General features: G+C 64.6%; 1 protein-coding gene across 1 annotated transcript; it reads left to right on the top strand.

The window, feature by feature from the left end:
* Window positions 1-357: 357 nt before the first annotated feature.
* Window positions 358-19,998, top strand: LOC134162829 (ubiquitin-like modifier-activating enzyme 1; the record flags this gene model as incomplete). The annotated part of the gene is made up of 10 exons (XM_062617090.1): window positions 358-458; window positions 1,513-1,708; window positions 3,459-3,533; window positions 7,613-7,802; window positions 9,141-9,229; window positions 9,323-9,415; window positions 13,086-13,277; window positions 16,017-16,118; window positions 16,368-16,468; window positions 19,854-19,998. Coding segments are annotated over 10 exons (1,275 nt in total), but the record flags the coding sequence as incomplete, so codon positions are not given.
* Window positions 19,999-20,688: the final 690 nt, after the last annotated feature.

The following is a 20,688-nucleotide window of genomic DNA, read 5'->3' on the forward strand; positions in this document are numbered from 1 at the left end:
GGTTGAGGGCTTCCTAAGGTGTGGGGTAGGTGGCTCTGGGTGCATTGTGTGGGGTGATCCATGGGGGTGTCCTGTGCTGGGTGCACCCTGACCCCATAGGGGGGTTCTATAGGGGGCTCTGATTGGTCTAGGGGGGGTTGAGGGCTTCCTAAGGGGTGGGGTAGGTGGCTCTGGGTGCATTGTGTGGGGGGATCTATGGGGGTGCCCTGTGCTGGGTACCCCCCATCCCCCCCCACGCCCCATAGGGGGGCTCTGGTTGGGCTATGGGGGGATTGAGGGGTTCCTATGGGGTGGGGTAGGTGGCTCTGGGTGCATTGTGTGGGGGGATCTATGGGGGTGCCCTGTGCTGGGTGCACCCTGACCCACACCCCACACCCCCCCCATTCTTCACAGTGGGCACGGGATGAGTTCGAGGGACTCTTCAAGCAGCCGGCAGAGAACGTGAACCAGTATCTGATGTGGGTGACTGCCCCCCATAACCCCCATAACCCCCCATGGCACCCCATAGCACCCCATAACACCTCATAGCACCCCATAAGCCGCCCATGACATCCCATAACACCGCAAGACACCCCCATAACACCCCATAACACCCCGTAACACCCCATAACCCCCCATGGCACCCCATAAGCCGCCCATGACACCCCATAACCCCCTGTGTGACACCCCCATACACCCCCATCTCCCCCGTTTCCCCCATCTCCCCCCCATTCCCCCCATCTCCCCCCTATTCCCCCCATTTTCCCCCCATTCCCCCCCCGTGTTTTTCCCCTCATCTTCCCCCCACATCCCCCCCATCTCCCCCCACATCCCCCCATTCCCCCCCATTTCCCCCTCCATTCCCCCCAATCCCCTCCATCTCCCCCCCCATTTACCCCCATTCCCCCCCACATCCCCCCCATCTTCCCCCATGTTTCCCCCCATCTCCCCCCACATCCCCCCATCTCCCCACCTATTCACCCCATTCCCCCCCACATCCCCCCCAATTCCCCCCCTATTGTCCCCCATTTCCCCCCCCACATCCCCCCATCTGCCCCCCGTTTCCTCCCCTATTGCCCCCATTTCCCCCCACATCCCCCCCATCTCCCCCCCGTTTCCTCCCCTATTCCCCCCCATTTCCCCCCACATCCCTCCATCTCCCCCCCGTTCCCCCCCCTTTCCCCCCCATCTCCGCATTTCCCCCCCATTCCCCCCCCATCCCCCCCCACAACCCCCCCATCTCCCCCCCTCTTTCCCCCCATCTCCCCCCCGTTTCCCCCCCTATTCCCCCCATTTCCCCCCACATCCCCCCCATCCCCCCCATCCCCCCCACATCCCCCCCATCTCCCCCCCATTTCCCCCCATTCCCCCCATTTCCCCCCACATCCCCCCCATCTCCCCATTTCCCCCCCATCTCCCCCGTTTCCCCCCTATTTCCCCCCCCTTTCCCCCCCATCTCTCCCCCACATCCCCCCCACATCCCCCCCCTTTCCCCCCACATCCGCCCCATTTCCCCCCCCCATCTCCCCACAGGGACCCCCGCTTCCTGGAGCGGACGCTGCGCCTGGCGGGGACGCAGCCTCTGGAGGTGCTGGAGGCCGTGGAGCGGAGCCTGGTCACGGACCGGCCCCGGGACTGGCCCGACTGCGTGGCCTGGGCCTGCAGGCACTGGCACCGCCAGTACAGCAACAACATCCGGCAGCTGCTGCACAACTTCCCCCCGGGACAGGTCACGGGGGGCACTGGCACCCATGGGGGGCACTGGGACCCATAGCGGGGCATTGGGGGTCACTGGGGGGATTGGGATGCTCTGGGACCCATAGGGATGCATTGGGGGTCATTGGAGGGATTGGGATGCTCTAGGACCCATAGCGGTGCATTGAGGGGATTGGGATGCTCTAGGACCCATAGCGGTGCATTGGGGGGTCATTGGAGGGATTGGGATGCTCTAGGACCCATAGGGATGCATTGGGGGTCATTGGGGGGATTGGGATGCTATAGGACCCATAGCGGTGCATTGGGGGGATTGGGATGCTATAGGACCCATAGGGGTGCATTGGGACCCATAGGGGTGCATTGGGACCCATAGGGATGCATTGGGACCCATAGGGGTGCATTGGGACCCATAGGGGTGCATTGGGGGTCCGTGGCCTGGGCCTGCGGGCACTGGCACCGCCAGTACAGCAACAACATCCGGCAGCTGCTGCACAACTTCCCCCCGGGACAGGTCACGGGGGGCACTGGCACCCATGGGGGGCACGGGGACCCATAGCGGGGCATTGGGGGGATTGGGATGCTATAGAACCCATAGGGATGCATTGGGACCCATAGCGGTGCATTGAGGGGATTGGGATGCTATAGGACCCATAGCGGTGCATTGGGACCGATAGCGGTGCGTTGGGGGGATTGGGATGCTATAGGACGCATAGGGATGCATTGGGACCCATAGGGGTGCATTGAGGGGATTGGGATGCTCTAGGACCCATAGCGGTGCATTGGGACCCAGAGGGGTGCATTGAGGGGATTGGGATGCTATAGGACCCATAGCGGTGCATTGGGGGGATTGGGATGCTATAGAACCCATAGTGGTGCATTGGGACCCAAAGGGGTGCATTGGGACCCATAGGGGTGCATTGGGGGTCCGTGGCCTGGGCCTGCAGGCACTGGCACCGCCAGTACAGCAACAACATCCGGCAGCTGCTGCACAACTTCCCCCCGGGACAGGTCACGGGGGGCACTGGCACCCATGGGGGGCACGGGGACCCATAGCGGGGCATTGGGGGTCACTGGGGGGATTGGGATGCTCTAGGACCCATACGGATGCATTGGGGGTCATTGGAGGGATTGGGATGCTCTAGGACCCATAGCGGTGCATTGAGGGGATTGGGATGCTCTAGGACCCATAGCGGTGCATTGGGGGGTCATTGGAGGGATTGGGATGCTCTAGGACCCATAGGGATGCATTGGGGGTCATTGGGGGGATTGGGATGCTATAGGACCCATAGCGGTGCATTGGGGGGATTGGGATGCTATAGGACCCATAGGGGTGCATTGGGACCCATAGGGGTGCATTGGGACCCATAGGGATGCATTGGGACCCATAGGGGTGCATTGGGACCCATAGGGGTGCATTGAGGGGATTGGGATGCTATAGGACCCATAGCGGTGCATTGGGGGGATTGGGATGCTATAGAACCCATAGCGGGGCATTGGGACCCATAGGGGTGCATTGGGACCCATAGCGGGGCATTGGGACCCATAGGGGGGCATTGGGACCCATAGGGGTGCATTGGGACCCATAGCGGGGCATTGGGACCCATAGGGGGGCATTGGGACCCATAGGGGTGCATTGGGACCCATAGGGGGGCATTGGGACCCATAGGGGGGCATTGGGACCCATAGGGGTGCATTGGGACCCATAGCGGGGCATTGGGACCCATAGCGGGCATTGGGGGTCCTCACTGTGTCTCCCCCCACAGAAAACGAACTCGGGGACCCTCTTCTGGTCGGGACCCAAGCGCTGCCCCCACCCATTGGTCTTCGACCCCGACAACGTGAGTGCAGCAGCACCCTTGGGTGCCCTCAGTCACCATTGATGCCCCCATGGGTGCCCCCCACTGACACCCATGGGTGCCCCCCGTTAACACCCATTGCTGCCCCTCTGCCACCCCTGGGTGCTACCCATCCCCTCACTGCCACCCATGGGTGCCCCCCTCCCCCCTTTGACACCCATGGGTACACCCCTCCCCCCACTGCCACCCATGGGTGGCCCCCCACCACCACCCATGGGTGCTCCCCCTCCCCACTCTGCCACCCATGGGTGCCCCCCATTTAACACCCATTGCTGCCCCCCACCACCACCCATGGGTGTTCCCCCTCCCCACTCTGCCACCCATGGGTGCCCCCCATTTAACACCCATTGCTGCCCCCCACTGCCACCCATGGGTGCTCCCCCTCCGCCCACTGCCACCCATGGGTGCCCCCATTAACACCCATGGGTGCCCCCCTTTAACACCCATTGCTGCCCCCCACTGCCGCCCATGGGTGCTCCCCCTCCGCCCACTGCCACCCATGGGTGCCCCCATTAACACCCATGGGTGCCCCCCTTTAACACCCATTGCTGCTCCCCACTGCCACCCATGGGTGCACCCCCCATTAACACCCATTCCTGCCCCCCACTGCCACCCCTGGGTGCTCCCCCTGTGCCACCCCTGGGTGCTCCCCTGTGCCACCCATGGGTGCTCCCCTGTGCCACCCATGGGTGCTCCCTGTGCCACCCCTGGGTGCTCCCCTCCCCCCTGTGCCACCCCTGGGTGCTCCCTGTGCCACCCATGGGTGCTGTCCCTGTGCCACCCATGGGTGCTGTCCCTGTGCCACCCCTGGGTGCTGTCCCTGTGCCACCCCTGGGTGCTCCCTGTGCCACCCCTGGGTGCTCCCCCATTGACACCCATGTGTGCTCCCTGTGCCACCCATGGCTGCTCCCCCATTGACACCCATGGGTGCTCCCTGTGCCACCCCTGGGTGCTCCCTGTGCCACCCATGGGTGCTCCCTGTGCCACCCCTGGGTGCTCCCCCATTAACACCCATGGGTGCTCCCATTGACACCCATGGGTGCTCTCTCCCCCCATTGACACCCATGGGTGCTCTCTCCCCCCATTGACACCCCTGGGTGCTCCCATTGACACCCATGGGTGCTCCCATTGACACCCATGGGTGCTCCCATTGACACCCATGGGTGCTCTCTCTCTCCCCAGCCCCTGCACCTTGACTACGTGGTGGCGGCCGCCAACCTCTTTGCTCAGAGCTATGGGCTGGGGGGCAGCCGGGACCGTGGGGCTGTGCCCCCCCTTCCCCCATTAACACCCATGGGTGCTCCCTGTGCCACCCCTGGGTGCTCCCTGTGACACCCCTGGGTGCTACCTGTGACACCCATGGGTGCTCCCTGTGACACCCCTGGGTGCTCCCCCTCCCCCCTGTGACACCCCTGGGTGCTCCCCCTGTGCCACCCCTGGGTGCTCCCTGTGCCACCCATGGGTGCTCCCTGTGCCACCCATGGGTGCTGTCCCTGTGCCACCCCTGTGTGCTCCCTGTGACACCCATGGGTGCTCCCTGTGACACCCATGGGTGCTCCCTGTGCCACCCCTGGGTGCTCCCCTCCCCCCTGTGCCACCCCTGGGTGCTCCCTGTGCCACCCATGGGTGCTGTCCCTGTGCCACCCATGGGTGCTGTCCCTGTGCCACCCCTGGGTGCTCCCTGTGCCACCCCTGGGTGCTCCCCCATTGACACCCATGTGTGCTCCCTGTGCCACCCATGGGTGCTCCCCCTGTGACACCCCTGGGTGCTCCCTGTGCCACCCCTGGGTGCTCCCTGTGACACCCATGGGTGCTCCCTGTGACACCCATGGGAGCTCCCTGTGCCACCCATGGGTGCTCCCATTGACACCCATGGGTGCTCCCATTGACACCCATGGGTGCTCTCTCCCCCCATTGACACCCATGGGTGCTCTCTCTCCCCCCAGCCCCTGCACCTTGACTACGTGGTGGCGGCCGCCAACCTCTTTGCTCAGAGCTATGGGCTGGGGGGCAGCCGGGACCGTGGGGCTGTGCCCCCCCTTCCCCCATTGACACCCATGGGTGCTCCCCTGTGACACCCATGGGTGCTCCCCCATTGACACCCATGGGTGTTGTCCCTGTGCCACCCCTGGGTGCTCCCTGTGACACCCCTGGGTGCTCCCTGTGACACCCCTGGGTGCTGTCCCTGTGCCACCCATGGGTGCTCCCCCTGTGCCACCCATGGGTGCTGTCCCTGTGACACCCATGGGTGCTCCCTGTGACACCCCTGGGTGCTCCCCATTGACACCCCTGGGCGCTCCCCCTGTGCCACCCCTGGGTGCTCCCTGTGCCGCCCATGGGTGCTCCCTGTGCCACCCCTGGGTGCTCCCCCATTGACACCCATGGGTGCTCTCTGCCCCCATTGACACCCATGGGTGCTCCCCCATTGACACCCATGGGTGCTCCCATTGACACCCATGGGTGCTCTCTCCCCCCATTGACACCCATGGGTGCTCCCATTGACACCCATGGGTGCTCTCTCCCCCCATTGACACCCATGGGTGCTCCCATTGACACCCATGGGTGCTCCCCCATTGACACCCATGGGTGCTCCCATTGACACCCATGGGTGCTCCCATTGACACCCATGGGTGCTCTCTCCCCCCATTGACACCCATGGGTGCTCTCTCCCCCCATTGACACCCATGGGTGCTCTCTCCCCATTGACACCCATGGGTGCTCCCATTGACACCCATGGGTGCTCTCTCTCTCCCCAGCCCCTGCACCTTGACTACGTGGTGGCGGCCGCCAACCTCTTTGCTCAGAGCTATGGGCTGGGGGGCAGCCGGGACCGTGGGGCTGTGCCCCCCCTTCCCCCATTGACACCCATGGGTGCTCCCTGTGACACCCATGGGTGCTCCCCCATTGACACCCATGGGTGCTCCCTGTGACACCCCTGGGTGCTCCCCCTGTGACACCCCTGGGTGCTCCCATTGACACCCATGGGTGCTCCCATTGACACCCATGGGTGCTCTCTCCCCCCATTGACACCCATGGGTGCTCCCATTGACACCCATGGGTGCTCTCTCTCTCCCCAGCCCCTGCACCTTGACTACGTGGTGGCGGCCGCCAACCTCTTTGCTCAGAGCTATGGGCTGGGGGGCAGCCGGGACCGTGGGGCTGTGCCCCCCCTTCCCCCATTAACACCCCTGGGTGCTCCCCTGTGACACCCTTGGGTGCTGTCCCTGTGCCACCCCTGGGTGCTCCCCTGTGCCACCCCTGGGTGCTCCCCTGTGACACCCTTGGGTGCTGTCCCTGTGACACCCCTGGGTGCTGTCCCTGTGCCACCCCTGGGTGCTCCCTGTGACACCCATGGGTGCTCCCTGTGCCACCCATGGGTGCTTCCCTGTGCCACCCCTGGGTGCTCCCTGTGCCACCCCTGGGTGCTGTCCCTGTGACACCCCTGGGTGCTCCCTGTGACGCCCCTGGGTGCTCCCCCATTGACACCCATGGGTGCTCTCTCCCCCCATTGACACCCATGGGTGCTCTCTCCCCACATTGACACCCATGGGAGCTCCCTGTGCCACCCATGGGTGCTCCCATTGACACCCATGGGTGCTCCCATTGACACCCATGGGTGCTCTCTCTCTCCCCAGCCCCTGCACCTTGACTACGTGGTGGCGGCCGCCAACCTCTTTGCTCAGAGCTATGGGCTGGGGGGCAGCCGGGACCGTGGGGCTGTGCCCCCCCTTCCCCCATTGACACCCATGGGTGCTCCCTGTGACACCCCTGGGTGCTCCCCATTGACACCCCTGGGCGCTCCCCCTGTGCCACCCCTGGGTGCTCCCTGTGCCGCCCATGGGTGCTCCCTGTGCCACCCCTGGGTGCTCCCCCATTGACACCCATGGGTGCTCTCTCCCCCCAGTGACACCCATGGGTGCTCCCCCAGTGACACCCATGGGTGCTCCCATTGACACCCATGGGTGCTCTCTCCCCCCATTGACACCCATGGGTGCTCCCATTGACACCCATGGGTGCTCTCTCCCCCCATTGACACCCATGGGTGCTCTCTCTCTCCCCAGCCCCTGCACCTTGACTACGTGGTGGCGGCCGCCAACCTCTTTGCTCAGAGCTATGGGCTGGGGGGCAGCCGGGACCGTGGGGCCGTGGCCGCGCTCCTGCGCCACGTGCGGGTCCCCCCCTTCGCCCCCAAAGCCGGGGTCCGGATCCACGTGTCCGACCAGGAGCTGCAGAGCGCCGCGGCCAGCATGGGTATGGGGGAGGGGAAATGGGGGGGGGGGGGAAATGGGGGGAGGGGAGGGAAATGGGGGGAGGGGAGGGAAATGGGGGGAGAGCGCCAGTGCCAGCTTGGGTATGGGGGGAGGGGAAATGGGGGGAGGGGAAATGGGGGGAGGGGGGTCATGGGGGATGGGGGTGATGGGGGATGGGGGGTCCGGATCCACATGTATGAGGGGAAATGGGGGGGATGGGGAGTGGGGGATGGGGATGGGGGGAGGGGATGGGGGGAGAGAGGGGTTATGGGGGATGAGGGGTGGGGATGGGGGATGGGGGGGGATGGGGGGGGGATGGGAGATGGGGGGGATGGGGGATGGGGGGGAATGGGGGGGGATGGGAAATAGGGGGGATGGGAGATGGGGGGGTTATTGGGGGATGGGGGATTGAGGGGGATGGGAAATGGGGGGGATGGGGGGGATGGGCAAATAGGGGGAATGGGGGGATGGGAAATGGGGGGCATGGGGGATGGGAAATGGGGATGGGAAATAGGGGGGATGGGGGAGAGTTGATGGGGGATGGGGAGGGGTTATGGGGGGGGATGGGGGGGTTATGGGGGATGGGGATGGGGGAGGGGGATGGGGGGAGATGGACAGGGGGAGGGGGGGTGGGCTTAGGGGGGATGGGGGAATGGGGGGGGATGGGGGATGGGAAGATGGGGGATGAGGGAGGGTATGGGGAATGGGGGGGTTATGGGGTACCTGTGGGTGCTGGGGGGGGGTTATGGGTGCTGGGGGGGCTTAGGCTTAGGGGTAGGGTTACCTGTGGGTGGTGATAGTTGGATTCAAGGTTAGGGCACCCATGGGTGCAATGGGGGTCCCATGGGTGCTCTGGGTGTCCCATGGGTGCTCTGAGGGTACCATGGGTGCAATGAGGGTCCCATGGGTGCAATAGGGTCCCATGGGTGCAATGGGGTACCCATGGGTGCTCTGGTGTCCCATGGGTGCTCTGGTGTCCCATGGGTGCAATGGGGTCCCATGGGTGCTCTGGGGGTCCCATGGGTGCAATGGGTGTCCCGTGGTTGCAATGGGGGTCCCATGGGTGCTCTGAGGCTCCCATGGGTGCTCTGAGGGTCCCATGGGTGCAATGGGGGTCCCATGGGTGCTCTGGGGGTCCCATGGGTGCAATGGGTGTCCCATGGGTGCTCTGGGTGTCCCATGGGTGCAATGGGGGTCCCATGGGTGCAATGGGTGTCCCATGGGTGCTCTGGGTGTCCCATGGGTGCAATGGGTGTCCCATGGGTGCAATGGGGGTCCCATGGGTGCAATGGGGGTCCCATGGGTGCTCTGGGGTCCCATGGGTGCCCCCCACCCATAGATGACGGGCGCCTGGAGGAGCTGAAGGCGTCGCTGCCCAGCCCCGAGGAGCTGCGCGGGTTCCGCATGTACCCCATTGACTTCGAGAAGGTGGGTGCTGCCCCTCCCCCACCCCACCCCAGCACCCATGGGTGCCCCCCCCCAGAGCACCCATGGGTGCTGCTCCCCCCCCCATCCCCCCAGGACGATGACACCAACTTCCACATGGATTTCATCGTGGCTGCTTCCAACCTGCGGGCGGAGAACTACGACATCCCCCCGGCCGACCGCCACAAGGTGGGTGCTCCTATGGGTGCTCCTATGGGTGCTGTGGGTGCTATGGGTGCTCCTATGGGTGCTGTGGGTGTTCCTGTGGGTGCTCCTATGGGTGCTGCTATGGGTGCTCCTATGGGTGCTCCTATGGGTGCTAGGGGTGCTCCTATGGGTGCTCCTATGGGTGCTGTGGGTGCTCCTATGGGTGCTCCTATGGGTGCTGTGGGTGCTAGGGGTGCTCCTATGGGTGCTGTGGGTGCTCCTATGGGTGCTCCTATGGGTGCTCCTATGGGTGCTGTGGGTGCTCCTATGGGTGCTGTGGGTGCTCCTATGGGTGCTGTGGGTGTTCCTATGGGTGCTGTGGGTGCTCCTGTGGGTGTTATGGGTGCTCCTATGGGTGCTGTGGGTGCTAGGGGTGCTCCTATGGGTGCTGTGGGTGCTCCTATGGGTGCTAGGGGTGCTCCTATGTGTGCTAGGGGTGCTCCTATGGGTGCTAGGGGTGCTCCTATGTGTGCTAGGGGTGCTCCTATGGGTTCTATGGGTGCTGCTGTGGGTGTTCCTATGGGTGCTGCTATGGGTGCTGCTATGGGTGCTGTGGGTGCTCCTATGGGTGCTAGGGGTGCTTCTATGGGTGCTGTGGGTGCTCCTATGGGTGGTATGGGTGTTCCTATGGGTGCTAGGGGTGCTCCTATGGGTGCTGGGGGTGCTCCTATGGGTGGTATGGGTGCTCCTATGGGTGCTAGAGACGAGAGGTGTCCATAGAGGCCCCACAGGCGTCCCTAGCAGCCCCATAGGGCTCCATGGGGAGCCCATAGCATCCCTCCAGCATCCCCATAGGGATCCATGGGGAGCCCCCAGCATCCCCCCAGCAGCCCCCTAGCATCCCCATAGCAGCCCCATAGCAGCCCCATAGGGATTCATGGGGAGCCCCCAGCATCCCCCCAGCCTCCCCATAGGGATCCATGGGGAGCCCCCAGCAGCCCCATAGCATCCCCATAGCAGCTCCATAGGGATCCATGTGGAGCCCATAGCATCCCCCCAGCCTCCCCATAGGGCTCCATGGGGAGCCCATAGCATCCCCCCAGCAGCCCCATAGCATCCCCACAGCATCCCTATAGGGATCCATGAGGAGCCCCCAGCCTATAGGGAACCATGAGGTGCCCCATAGCATCCCCATAGCAGCCCCATAGGGCTCCATGGGGAGCCCATAGCATCCCCCCAGCAGCCCCATAGGGATCTATAGGGACCCCCCAGCCTCCCCCCAGCCTCCCCATAGGGCTCCATGGGGAGCCCCCAGCATTCCCATAGGGATCCATAGGGAACCCACAGCCTCTCCTCAGCATCCCCCCAGCCTCCCCATAGGGCTCCATGGGGACCCCCCAGCATCCCCACATCCCCACAGCATCCCCCCAGCCTCCCCATAGGGCTCCATGGGGACCCCCCAGCCTCCCCATAGGGCTCCATAGGGACCCCCCAGCATCCCCATAGGGCTCCATAGGGACCCCCCAGCCTCCCCATAGGGCTCCATGGGGACCCCCCAGCCTCCCCATAGGGCTCCATAGGGACCCCCCAGCCTCCCCATAGGGCTCCATGGGGACCCCCCAGCCTCCCCATAGGGCTCCATAGGGACCCCCCAGCATCCCCACATCCCCACAGCATACCCCCAGCCTCCCCATAGGGCTCCATGGGGACCCCCCAGCATCCCCCCAGCAGCCCCATAGGGATCCATGGGGAAGCCCATAGCATCCCCCCAGCAGCCCCATAGCAGCCCCATAGGGATCTATGGGGAGCCCATAGCATCCCCCCAGCAGCCGCATTGCTTCCCCATAGCAGCTGCATTGCTTGCCCAACTCTGCTCAATCGCTGCCCGATAGGAGCCCCATAGCATCCCCATAGCAGCCCCATAGGTGTCCCTAGCAGCCCCATAGGGATCCATAGGGACCCCCCAGCCTCCCCATAGGGATCCATGGGGAGCCCATAGCATCCCCCCAGCAGCCCCATAGCATCCCCATAGGGATCCATAGGGACCCCCCAGCCTCCCCATAGGGCTCCATGGGGTGCCCCCAGCAGCCCCCCAGCAGCCCCATAGCAGCCCCATAGGGATCCATGGGGAGCCCATAGCATCCCCATAGCATCCCCATAGGGCTCCATGGGGACCCCCCAGCCTCCCCATAGGGCTCCATAGGGACCCCCCAGCCTCCCCATAGGGCTCCATAGGGACCCCCGAGCCTCCCCATAGGGCTCCATGGGGTGCCCCCAGCCTCCCCATAGGGCTCCATAGGGACGCCCCAGCATCCCCACATCCCCACAGCCTCCCCCCAGCCGCCCCATAGGGCTCCATAGGGACCCCCCAGCAGCCCCATAGGGACCCCCCAGCCTCCCCATAGGGCTCCATGGGGAGCCCCCAGCATCCCCCCAGCAGCCCCATAGGGATCCATGGGGAGCCCATAGCATCCCCCCAGCAGCCCCATAGCAGCCCCATAGGGATCTATGGGGAGCCCATAGCATCCCCCCAGCAGCCCCATAGCAGCCCCATAGCAGCCCCATAGGTGTCCCTAGCAGCCCCATAGGGATCCATAGGGACCCCCCAGCCTCCCCATAGGGCTCCATGGGGTGCCCCCAGCAGCCCCATAGCAGCCCCATAGGGCTCCATGGGGACCCCCCAGCCTCCCCATAGGGCTCCATGGGGACCCCCCAGCCTCCCCATAGGGATCCATGGGGAGCCCATAGCATCCCCCCAGCAGCCCCATAGCATCCCCATAGCAGCCCCATAGGTGTCCCTAGCAGCCCCATAGGGATCCATAGGGACCCCCCAGCCTCCCCATAGGGCTCCATGGGGTGCCCCCAGCAGCCCCCCAGCAGCCCCATAGCAGCCCCATAGGGCTCCATGGGGATCCCCCAGCATCCCCACATCCCCCCAGCATCCCCCCAGCCTCCCCATAGGGCTCCATGGGGACCCCCCAGCCTCCCCATAGGGCTCCATAGGGACCCCCCCGGCATCCCCATAGGGCTCCATAGGGACCCCCCAGCATCCCCATAGGGATCCATGGGGAGCCCCCAGCCTCCCCATAGCACCCCCATAGCATCCCCCCAGCCTCCCCATAGGGCTCCATAGGGACCCCCCAGCATCCCCATAGGGCTCCATGGGGAGCCCCCAGCATCCCCCCAGCAGCCCCATAGGGATCCATGGGGAGCCCCCAGCACCCCCACAGCATCCCCCCAGCATCCCCACAGCATCCCCCCAGCCTCCCCATAGGGCTCCATGGGGACACCCCAGCATCCCCACATCCCCCCAGCATCCCCCCAGCCTCCCCATAGGGCTCCATGGGGAGCCCCCAGCATCCCCCCAGCAGCCCCATAGGGCTCCATAGGGACCCCCCAGCCTCCCATAGGGCTCCATGGGGACGCCACAGCATCCCCACATCCCCACAGCATCCCCCCAGCCTCCCCATAGGGCTCCATGGGGACCCCGCAGCCTCCCCATAGGGCTCCATGGGGATCCTACCCCCCTGAGCTCCCCATAGGGCTCCATAGGGACCCCCCAGCAGCCCCATAGGGACCCCCCAGCCTCCCCATAGGGCTCCATGGGGACCCCCCCCTGAGCTCCCCATAGGGCTTCATAGGGACCCCCCCCTGAGCTCCCCATAGGGCTCCATGGGGACCCCCCCCTGAGCTCCCCGTCTCCGTGGGGCAGAGCAAGCTGATCGCGGGTAAGATCATCCCGGCCATCGCCACGACCACGGCGGCGGTTGTGGGGCTGGGCTGCCTGGAGCTGCTCAAGCTGGTGCAGGGCCAGCGCCGCCTGGGCTCCTACAAGAACGCCTTCCTCAACCTCGCCCTGCCCTTCCTCGCCTTCTCCGAGCCCATCGCCTGCCCCCGCAACAAGGTGAGAGCCGCGCCTGCCCCATGGAGGTGGGGAGGAGGTGGGGGGAGGAGGTGGGGGGGATGGACACATAGGGAGCTATGGGGTGTGGAGGTGTGGGGTATGGAGCTGTGGGGTATGGACATGTAGGGAGCTATGGGGTGTGGGGCTGTGGGGGATGGAGGTGTGGGGTATGGACACATAGGGAGCTATGGGGTGTGGGGCTGTGGGGGATGGAGGTGTGGGGTATGGACACATAGGGAGCTGTGGGGTGTGGGGCTGTGGGGGATGGAGGTGTGGGGTATGGACGCATAGGGAGCTGTGGGGTGTGGAGGTGTGGGGGATGGAGGTGTGGGGTATGGACACAGATACGGAGCTGTAGGGTGTGGAGCTGTGGGGTATGGAGGTGGCAGGGTGCAGAGGTGTGGGGTATGGAGCTATGGGGTGTGGGGCTATGGGGTATGGACACATAGGGAGCTATAGGTTGTGGGGCTGTGGGGTATGGAGCTATGGGGTATGGAGGTGTGGGGTATGGACACATAGGGAGCTGTGGGGTGTGGAGATGTGGGGTATGGAGGTGTGGGGTATGGACGCATAGGGAGCTGTGGGGTGTGGAGATGTGGGGTATGGAGGTGGGGGGGTGCAGAGGTGTGGGGGATGGAGCTATGGGGTATGGAGCTATGGGGTATGGACACATAGGGAGCTATGGGACATGGAGATGTGGGGGATGGAGCTGTGGGGTATAGAGGTGTGGGGTATGGAGCTGTGGGGTACGGAGCTGGGGGGTGTGGAGCTGGGGGGTATGGACACGTAGGGAGCTATGGGGTATGGAGCTATGGGGTGTGGAGCTGTGGGGTATGGACACATAGGGAGCTATGGGGTGCGGAGGTGTGGGGTGTGGAGCTGTGGGGTATGGAGGTGTGGGGTATGGACACATAGGGAGCTATGGAGTATGGAGCTATGGGGTGTGGAGATGTGGGGTATGGAGCTGGGGGGTATGGACATGTAGGGAGCTATGGGGTGTGGGGCTGTGGGGGATGGAGGTGTGGGGTATGGACGCATAGGGAGCTGTGGGGTGTGGAGGTGTGGGGGATGGAGGTGTGGGGTATGGACACAGATACGGAGCTGTAGGGTGTGGAGCTGTGGGGTATGGAGGTGGCAGGGTGCAGAGGTGTGGGGTATGGAGCTATGGGGTGTGGGGCTATGGGGTATGGAGGTGTGGGGTATGGACACATAGGGAGCTGTGGGGTATGGAGGTGTGGGGTATGGACACAGGGAGCTGTGGGGTGTGGACACATAGGGAGCTGTGGGGTGTGGAGATGTGGGGGATGGAGCTATGGGGTGTGGAGCTGGGTGGTGCGGAGCTGTGGGGGATGGAGTTGTGGGGTGTGGAGCTGGGGGGTGCGGAGCTGGGGGGTATGAAGCTATGGGGTATGGACACATAGGGAGCTATGGGGCATGGAGGTGTGGGGTATGGACACATAGGGAGCTATGGGGTGTGGAGCTGTGGGGGATGCATGATAGGGAGCTATAGGGCATGGACCCATAGATACGGAGCTATAGGGCACAGACCCGTAGATATGGAGCTATAGGGCATGGAGCTGTGGGTACAGCGCTATAGGGCATGGACACAGGGAGCTATAGGGCATGGACCCATAGATACGGAGCTATAGGGCACAGACCCATAGATACGGAGCTATAGGGCACAGACCCATAGATACAGAGCTATAGGGCATGGAGCTATAGATAGGGAGCTACAGAGCACGGAGCCATGGGCATGGAGCTATAGGGCATGAATCTATAGATATGGACCTATAGGGCTATGGGTCTGCCCCCCTCTCTATGGGTCTGCCCCCCTCTCTATGGGTCTGACCCCTCTCCATGGTTCTGAACCCTCTCTATGGGTCTGGCCCCTTGATTTGTGTCTGACCCCTCGCTATGGCTCTGCCCCCTCCCTATGTTTCTGACTCCCCGCTATGGGTCTGACCCCTCTCTATGGGTCTGCCCCCCCGCTATGGGTCTGACCCCTCACCATGGCTCTGACCCTTTGCTATGGGTCTGATCTCTTCCCTATGTGTCTGACCCCTCCCTATGGGTCTGACCCCTCCCTATGTTTCTGGCCCCTCGCTATGGCTCTGCCCCCTTGCTATGGCTCTGCCCCCTTGCTATGGGTCTGCCCCCTCGCTATGGGTCTGACCCTTCTCTATGGCTCTGCCCCCTCGCTATGGGTCTGACCCCTCACCATGGCTCTGACCCTTTGCTATGGGTCTGATCTCTTCCCTATGTGTCTGACCCCTCCCTATGGGTCTGACCCCTCTCTATGGGTCTGACCCCTCGCTATGGGTCTGACCCCTCCCTATGTTTCTGACCCCCTCGCTATGGCTCTGCCCCCTCGCTATGGGTCTGACCCCCTCGCTATGGGTCTGCCCCCTCTCTATGGGTCTGACCCCCCTCTCTATGGGTCTGCCCCCTCCCTATGGCTCTGCCCCCCTGCTATGGGTCTGCCCCCTTGCTATGGGTCTGACCCCTCTCTATGGGTCTGACCCCTCTCTATGGCTCTGCCCCCTCGCTATGGGTCTGCCCCCTCTCTATGGGTCTGACCCCTCTCTATGGGTCTGACCCCTCTCCATGGCTCTGACCCCCTCTCCATGGCTCTGCCTCCTCGCTATGGGTCTGACCCCTCTCCATGGCTATGACCCCCTCTCTATGTTTCTGCCCCCCTCTCTATGGCTCTGCCCCCTCGCTATGGGTCTGCCCCCCCAGTACTACGAGGTGGAGTGGACGCTGTGGGACCGCTTCGAGGTGCAGGGGCTGCAGCCGGACGGGCAGGAGATGACCCTGCGCCAGTTCCTCGCCTACTTCAAGGTACTGCCCCCCCCTCCATGGGGCGCTGTGGGGCGCTATGGGGCGCTGTGGGGCGCTATGGGGCGCTATGGGGCGCTGTGGGGCGCTGTGGGGCGCTGTGGGGCGCTGTGGGGCGCTATGGGGCACTATGGGGCGCTGTGGGGCGCTATGGGGCGCTGTGGGGCGCTATGGGGCGCTGTGGGGCGCTGTGGGGCGCTATGGGGTGCTGTGGGGCGCTATGGGGCGCCCATGGCTCTCTCTGCCCCACAGCGCGAGCATCGCCTGGAGATCACGATGCTGTCGCAGGGGGTCTCCATGCTCTACTCCTTCTTCATGCCCCCCGCCAAGCTGCGCGAGCGCCACGACCAACCGTAGGCCATGGGGGGCACCCATGGGTGGGGGGGGAGGCAACCATTGGGGGGGAGGGGCACCCATGGGGGGGGAGGGGCAGCACCCATTAATGGGGGGAGATATCATGGGGGGGGCACTTGTGGGGGAGGGGGATATCCCATTGTGGGGGGGGAGGCACCCATGGGGGGGGGGCACCCATGTATGGGGGGAGATATCATGGGGGGGGCACTTGTGGGGAGGGGGATATCCCATTGTGGGGTGGGGGAGGCACCCATGGGGGGGGAGGGGCACCCATGGGTGGGGGAGGGGCACCCATGGGTGGGGGGCACCCTATGGGTGGGGAAACAGCACCCATTAATGGGGGGGCACTCATGGGGGGGGGGGGGATATCCCATGGTGGGGTGGGGGAGGCACCCATGGGTGGGGAGGGGCACCCATGGGGGGGGCACCCATGGGTGGGGGGCACCCCATGGGGGGGGAGGGGCACCCATGGGTGGGGGTGCAGCACCCATTAATGGGGGGAGATATCATGGGGGGCACTTGTGGGGGAGGGGGATATCCCATTGTGGGGGGGGGAGGCACCCATGGGGGGGAGGGGCACCCATGGGTGGGGGAAGGGTACCCATGGGTGGGGGGCACCCTATGGGGGGGAAAACAGCACCCATTAATGGGGGGGCACTCGTGGGGGAGGGGGATATCCCATGGTGGGGTGGGGGAGGCACCCATGGGTGGGGGGGGCAGCACTCATGAATGGGGGGAGATATCATGGGGGGGCACTTGTGGGGGGGGGGGGGGGGGGACGCTCCCTATGGGGCTTCTCCCTTTTCTATGGGTCCAGCCCCCAAAGTGTCTCTCGCCCCCCATAGCCATGTCCCTATAGGGCACCCCCCTCTATAGCTCCAGCCCCCCAAGTACCTCTCCCCCCCATACCCACCTCCCTATGGGGCTCCCGGGCTGTTCTATGGCGTCCGCCCCCCCCCATACCCACCTCCCTATGGGGCTCACCCTCTATAGGGCACCCCCCTCTATACCTCCAGCCCCCCAAGTTCCTCTCCCCCCCCATAGCCACCTCCCTATGGGGCTCCCCCTTTTCTATGGGTCCAGCCTCCCAGGTTCCTCTCCCCCCCATAGCCACCTCCCTGTGGGGCTCCCCCCTTTTCTATGGGTCCAGCCCCCCAAGTGCCTCTCCCCCCATAGCCACCTCCCTATGGGGCTTCTCCCTTTCTATGGGTCCAGCCCCCCAAGTTCCACTCCCCCCCATGCCCACCTCCCTATGGGGCTCCACTCTCTATAGGGCACCCCCCTCTATAGCTCCAGCCCCCCAAGTTCCCCTCCCTCCCCCATACCCACCTCCCTATGGGGCTCCCCCTTTTCTATGGGTCCAGCCCCCCAAGTACCTCTCCCCCCCCATAGCCACCTCCCTATGGGGCTCCCCATTTTCTATGGGTCCAGCCCCCCAAGTTCCTCCCCCCCCATAGCCACCTCCCTATGGGGCTTCTCCCTTTTTATGTGTCCAGCCCCCCAAGTTCCCCTCCCCCCCATACCCACCTCCCTATGGTTCTCCCCGGGCTGTTCTATGGCTCCCGCCCCCCAAGTCCGCCCCCCCCATAGCCACCTCCCTATGGGGCTCCCCGCATTTTCTATGGGTCCAGCCCCCCAAGTGCCACTCCCCCCGATAGCCACTTCCCTATGGGGCTTCTCCCTTTTCTATGGGTCCAGCCCCCCAAGTTCCTCCCCCCCCATACCCACCTCCCTATGGGGCTCCCCCTTTTCTATGGGTCCAGCCCCCCAAGTTCCTCTCACCCCCATAACCACCTCCCTATGGGGCTCCCCCTTTCCTATAGCTCCAGCCCCCCAAGTTCCTCCCCCCCCCATACCCACCTCCCTATGGAGCTCCCCCCTTTTCTATGGGTCCAGCCCCCCAAGTACCTCTCCCCCCCATACCCACCTCCCTATGGGGCTTCTCCCTTTTCTATGGGTCCAGCCCCCCAAGTTCCTCTCCCCCCATACCCACCTCCCTATGGGGCTCCCGGGCTGTTCTATGGCGTCCGCCCCCCCCCATAGCCACCTCCCTATGGGGCTCCACCCTCTATAGGGCACCCCCCTCCATAGCTCCAGCCCCCCACGTTCCTCCCCCCCCCATAGCCACCTCCCTATGGGGCTCACCCTCTATAGGGCACCCCCCTCTATACCTCCAGCCCCCCAAGTTCCTCTCCCCCCCCCCATAGCCATGTCCCTATGGGGCTCCACCCTCTATAGCTCCAGCCCCCCAAGTGCCTCTCGCCCCCCATACCCACCTCCCTATGGGGCTCCCCCTTTTCTATGGGTCCAGCCCCCCAAGTTCCTCCCCCCCCCATAGCCACCTCCCTATGGGGCTCCCCGGGCTGTTCTATGGCTCCAGCCCCCCAAGTTCCTCTCCCCCCCATAGCCACCTCCCTATGGGGCTCCGCGGGCTGTTCTATGGCTCCAGCCCCCCAAGTGCCATTTCCCCCCATAGCCACCTCCCTATGGGGCTCCCCCTTTTCTATGGGTCCAGCCCCCCAAGTGCCTCTCACCCCCCATAGCCATGTCCCTATGGGGCTCCACCCTCTATAGGGCACCCCCCTCTATGCCTCCAGCCCCCCAAGTTCCTCTCCCCCCCATACCCACCTCCCTATGGGGCTTCTCCCTTTTCTATGGGTCCAGCCCCCCAAGTGCCTCTTGCCCCCCATAGCCACCTCCCTATGGGGCTCCACCCTCTATAGGGCACCCTCCTCTATAGCTCCAGCCCCCCAAGTGCCTCTCCCCCCCATAGCCACTTCCCTATGGGGCTCCCCCTTTTCTATGGCTCCAGCCCCCCAAGTTCCTCTCGCCCCCATAGCCACCTCCCTATGGGGCTCCCCCCGTTTTCTATGGCTCCAGCCCCCCAAGTGCCTCTCGCCCCCATACCCACCGCCCTATGGGGCTCCCCCTTTCCTATACCTCCAGCCCCCCAAGTTCCCCTCCCCCCCCATAGCCACCTCCCTATGGGGCTCCCCTTTCCTATGGCTCCAGCCCCCCAAGTTCCTCTCCCCCCCATAGCCACCTCCCTGTGGGGCTCCCCCCTTTTCTATGGGTCCAGCCCCCCAAGTGCCACTCCCCCCGATAGCCACTTCCCTATGGGGCTTCTCCCTTTTCTATGGGTCCAGCCCCCCAAGTTCCTCCCCCCCCCATAGCCACCTCCCTATGGGGCTCCCCCTTTTCTATGGGTCCTGCCCCCCAAGTTCCTCTCGCCCCCATAGCCACCTCCCTATGGGGCTCCCGGGCTGTTCTATGGGTCCAGCCCCCCAAGTTCCTCCCCCCCCCATAGCCACCTCCCTATGGGGCTCCCCCCCGGGGCTGTTCTATGGGTCCCGCCCCCCAAGCCCGCCCCCCATCTCCCCGCAGGATGACGGAGATCGTGGCGCGGGTCTCCAAGAAGCGCCTGGGCCGCCACGTCAAGGCCTTGGTCTTCGAGCTCTGCTGCAACGACGACAGCGACGCCGACATCGAGGTGCCCTACGTGCGCTACAGCATCCGCTAGGCCACGCCCCCTTCCTCCTCCAGGGGGGGCGGGGCCTCCGTGGGACACGCCCATCCGCTAAGCTCCTCCCCCTCCTCACCCCCCTCTGTGGGTGGAGCCGCCGCAGGACACGCCCCTCCCCCCCCCTTTCCTCCTCGCGCACACCTCCCCCCCCCCCCCCTTGCCCCCCCACGTGGTTGGTGTCGGGCTCGGGGGGGGGTGGGGTGGGGGGGGGCGGGGTAAAAGGGGGGGGTCTGACCAATAAACAGAGAGATTGGCAAAGGGGCGGCTGTGATTGGATGGATGGGGGGGGGGGTGCTGGGGTGTGTTGTAGGGGCACTGGGATGGCGCCAAAATGATGTCATAGTGATGTCACGGCGGCGCCAAAGGGTTGTAGTGACGTCATAGTGGCACCAAGATGGGGACAAAGTGACGTCACAGTGATGTCATAGAGCTACTGAGATGGAGACAAAGTGACATCACAGTGACGTAATCGTGCTACTGAGATGGAGACAAAGTGACGTCACAGTGACATCATGGTGGCACCAGTATGGCTCCACAGTGACGTCATATCGACGTCATAGAGCTGCCAAGATGGAGACAAAGTGACGTCACAGTGACATCATAGCACTACTGAGATGGAGACAAAGTGATGTCACAGTGACGTCATATTGACGTCATAGCGCTACCGAGATGGGGACAGTGACGTCACAGTGATGT

Source organism: Pezoporus occidentalis, unplaced genomic scaffold (assembly GCF_034315485.1).
Source record: "Pezoporus occidentalis ecotype Australia unplaced genomic scaffold, CSIRO_AGI_Poc_V1 ctg1033, whole genome shotgun sequence".
Lineage (NCBI taxonomy): Eukaryota > Metazoa > Chordata > Aves > Psittaciformes > Psittacidae > Pezoporus > Pezoporus occidentalis.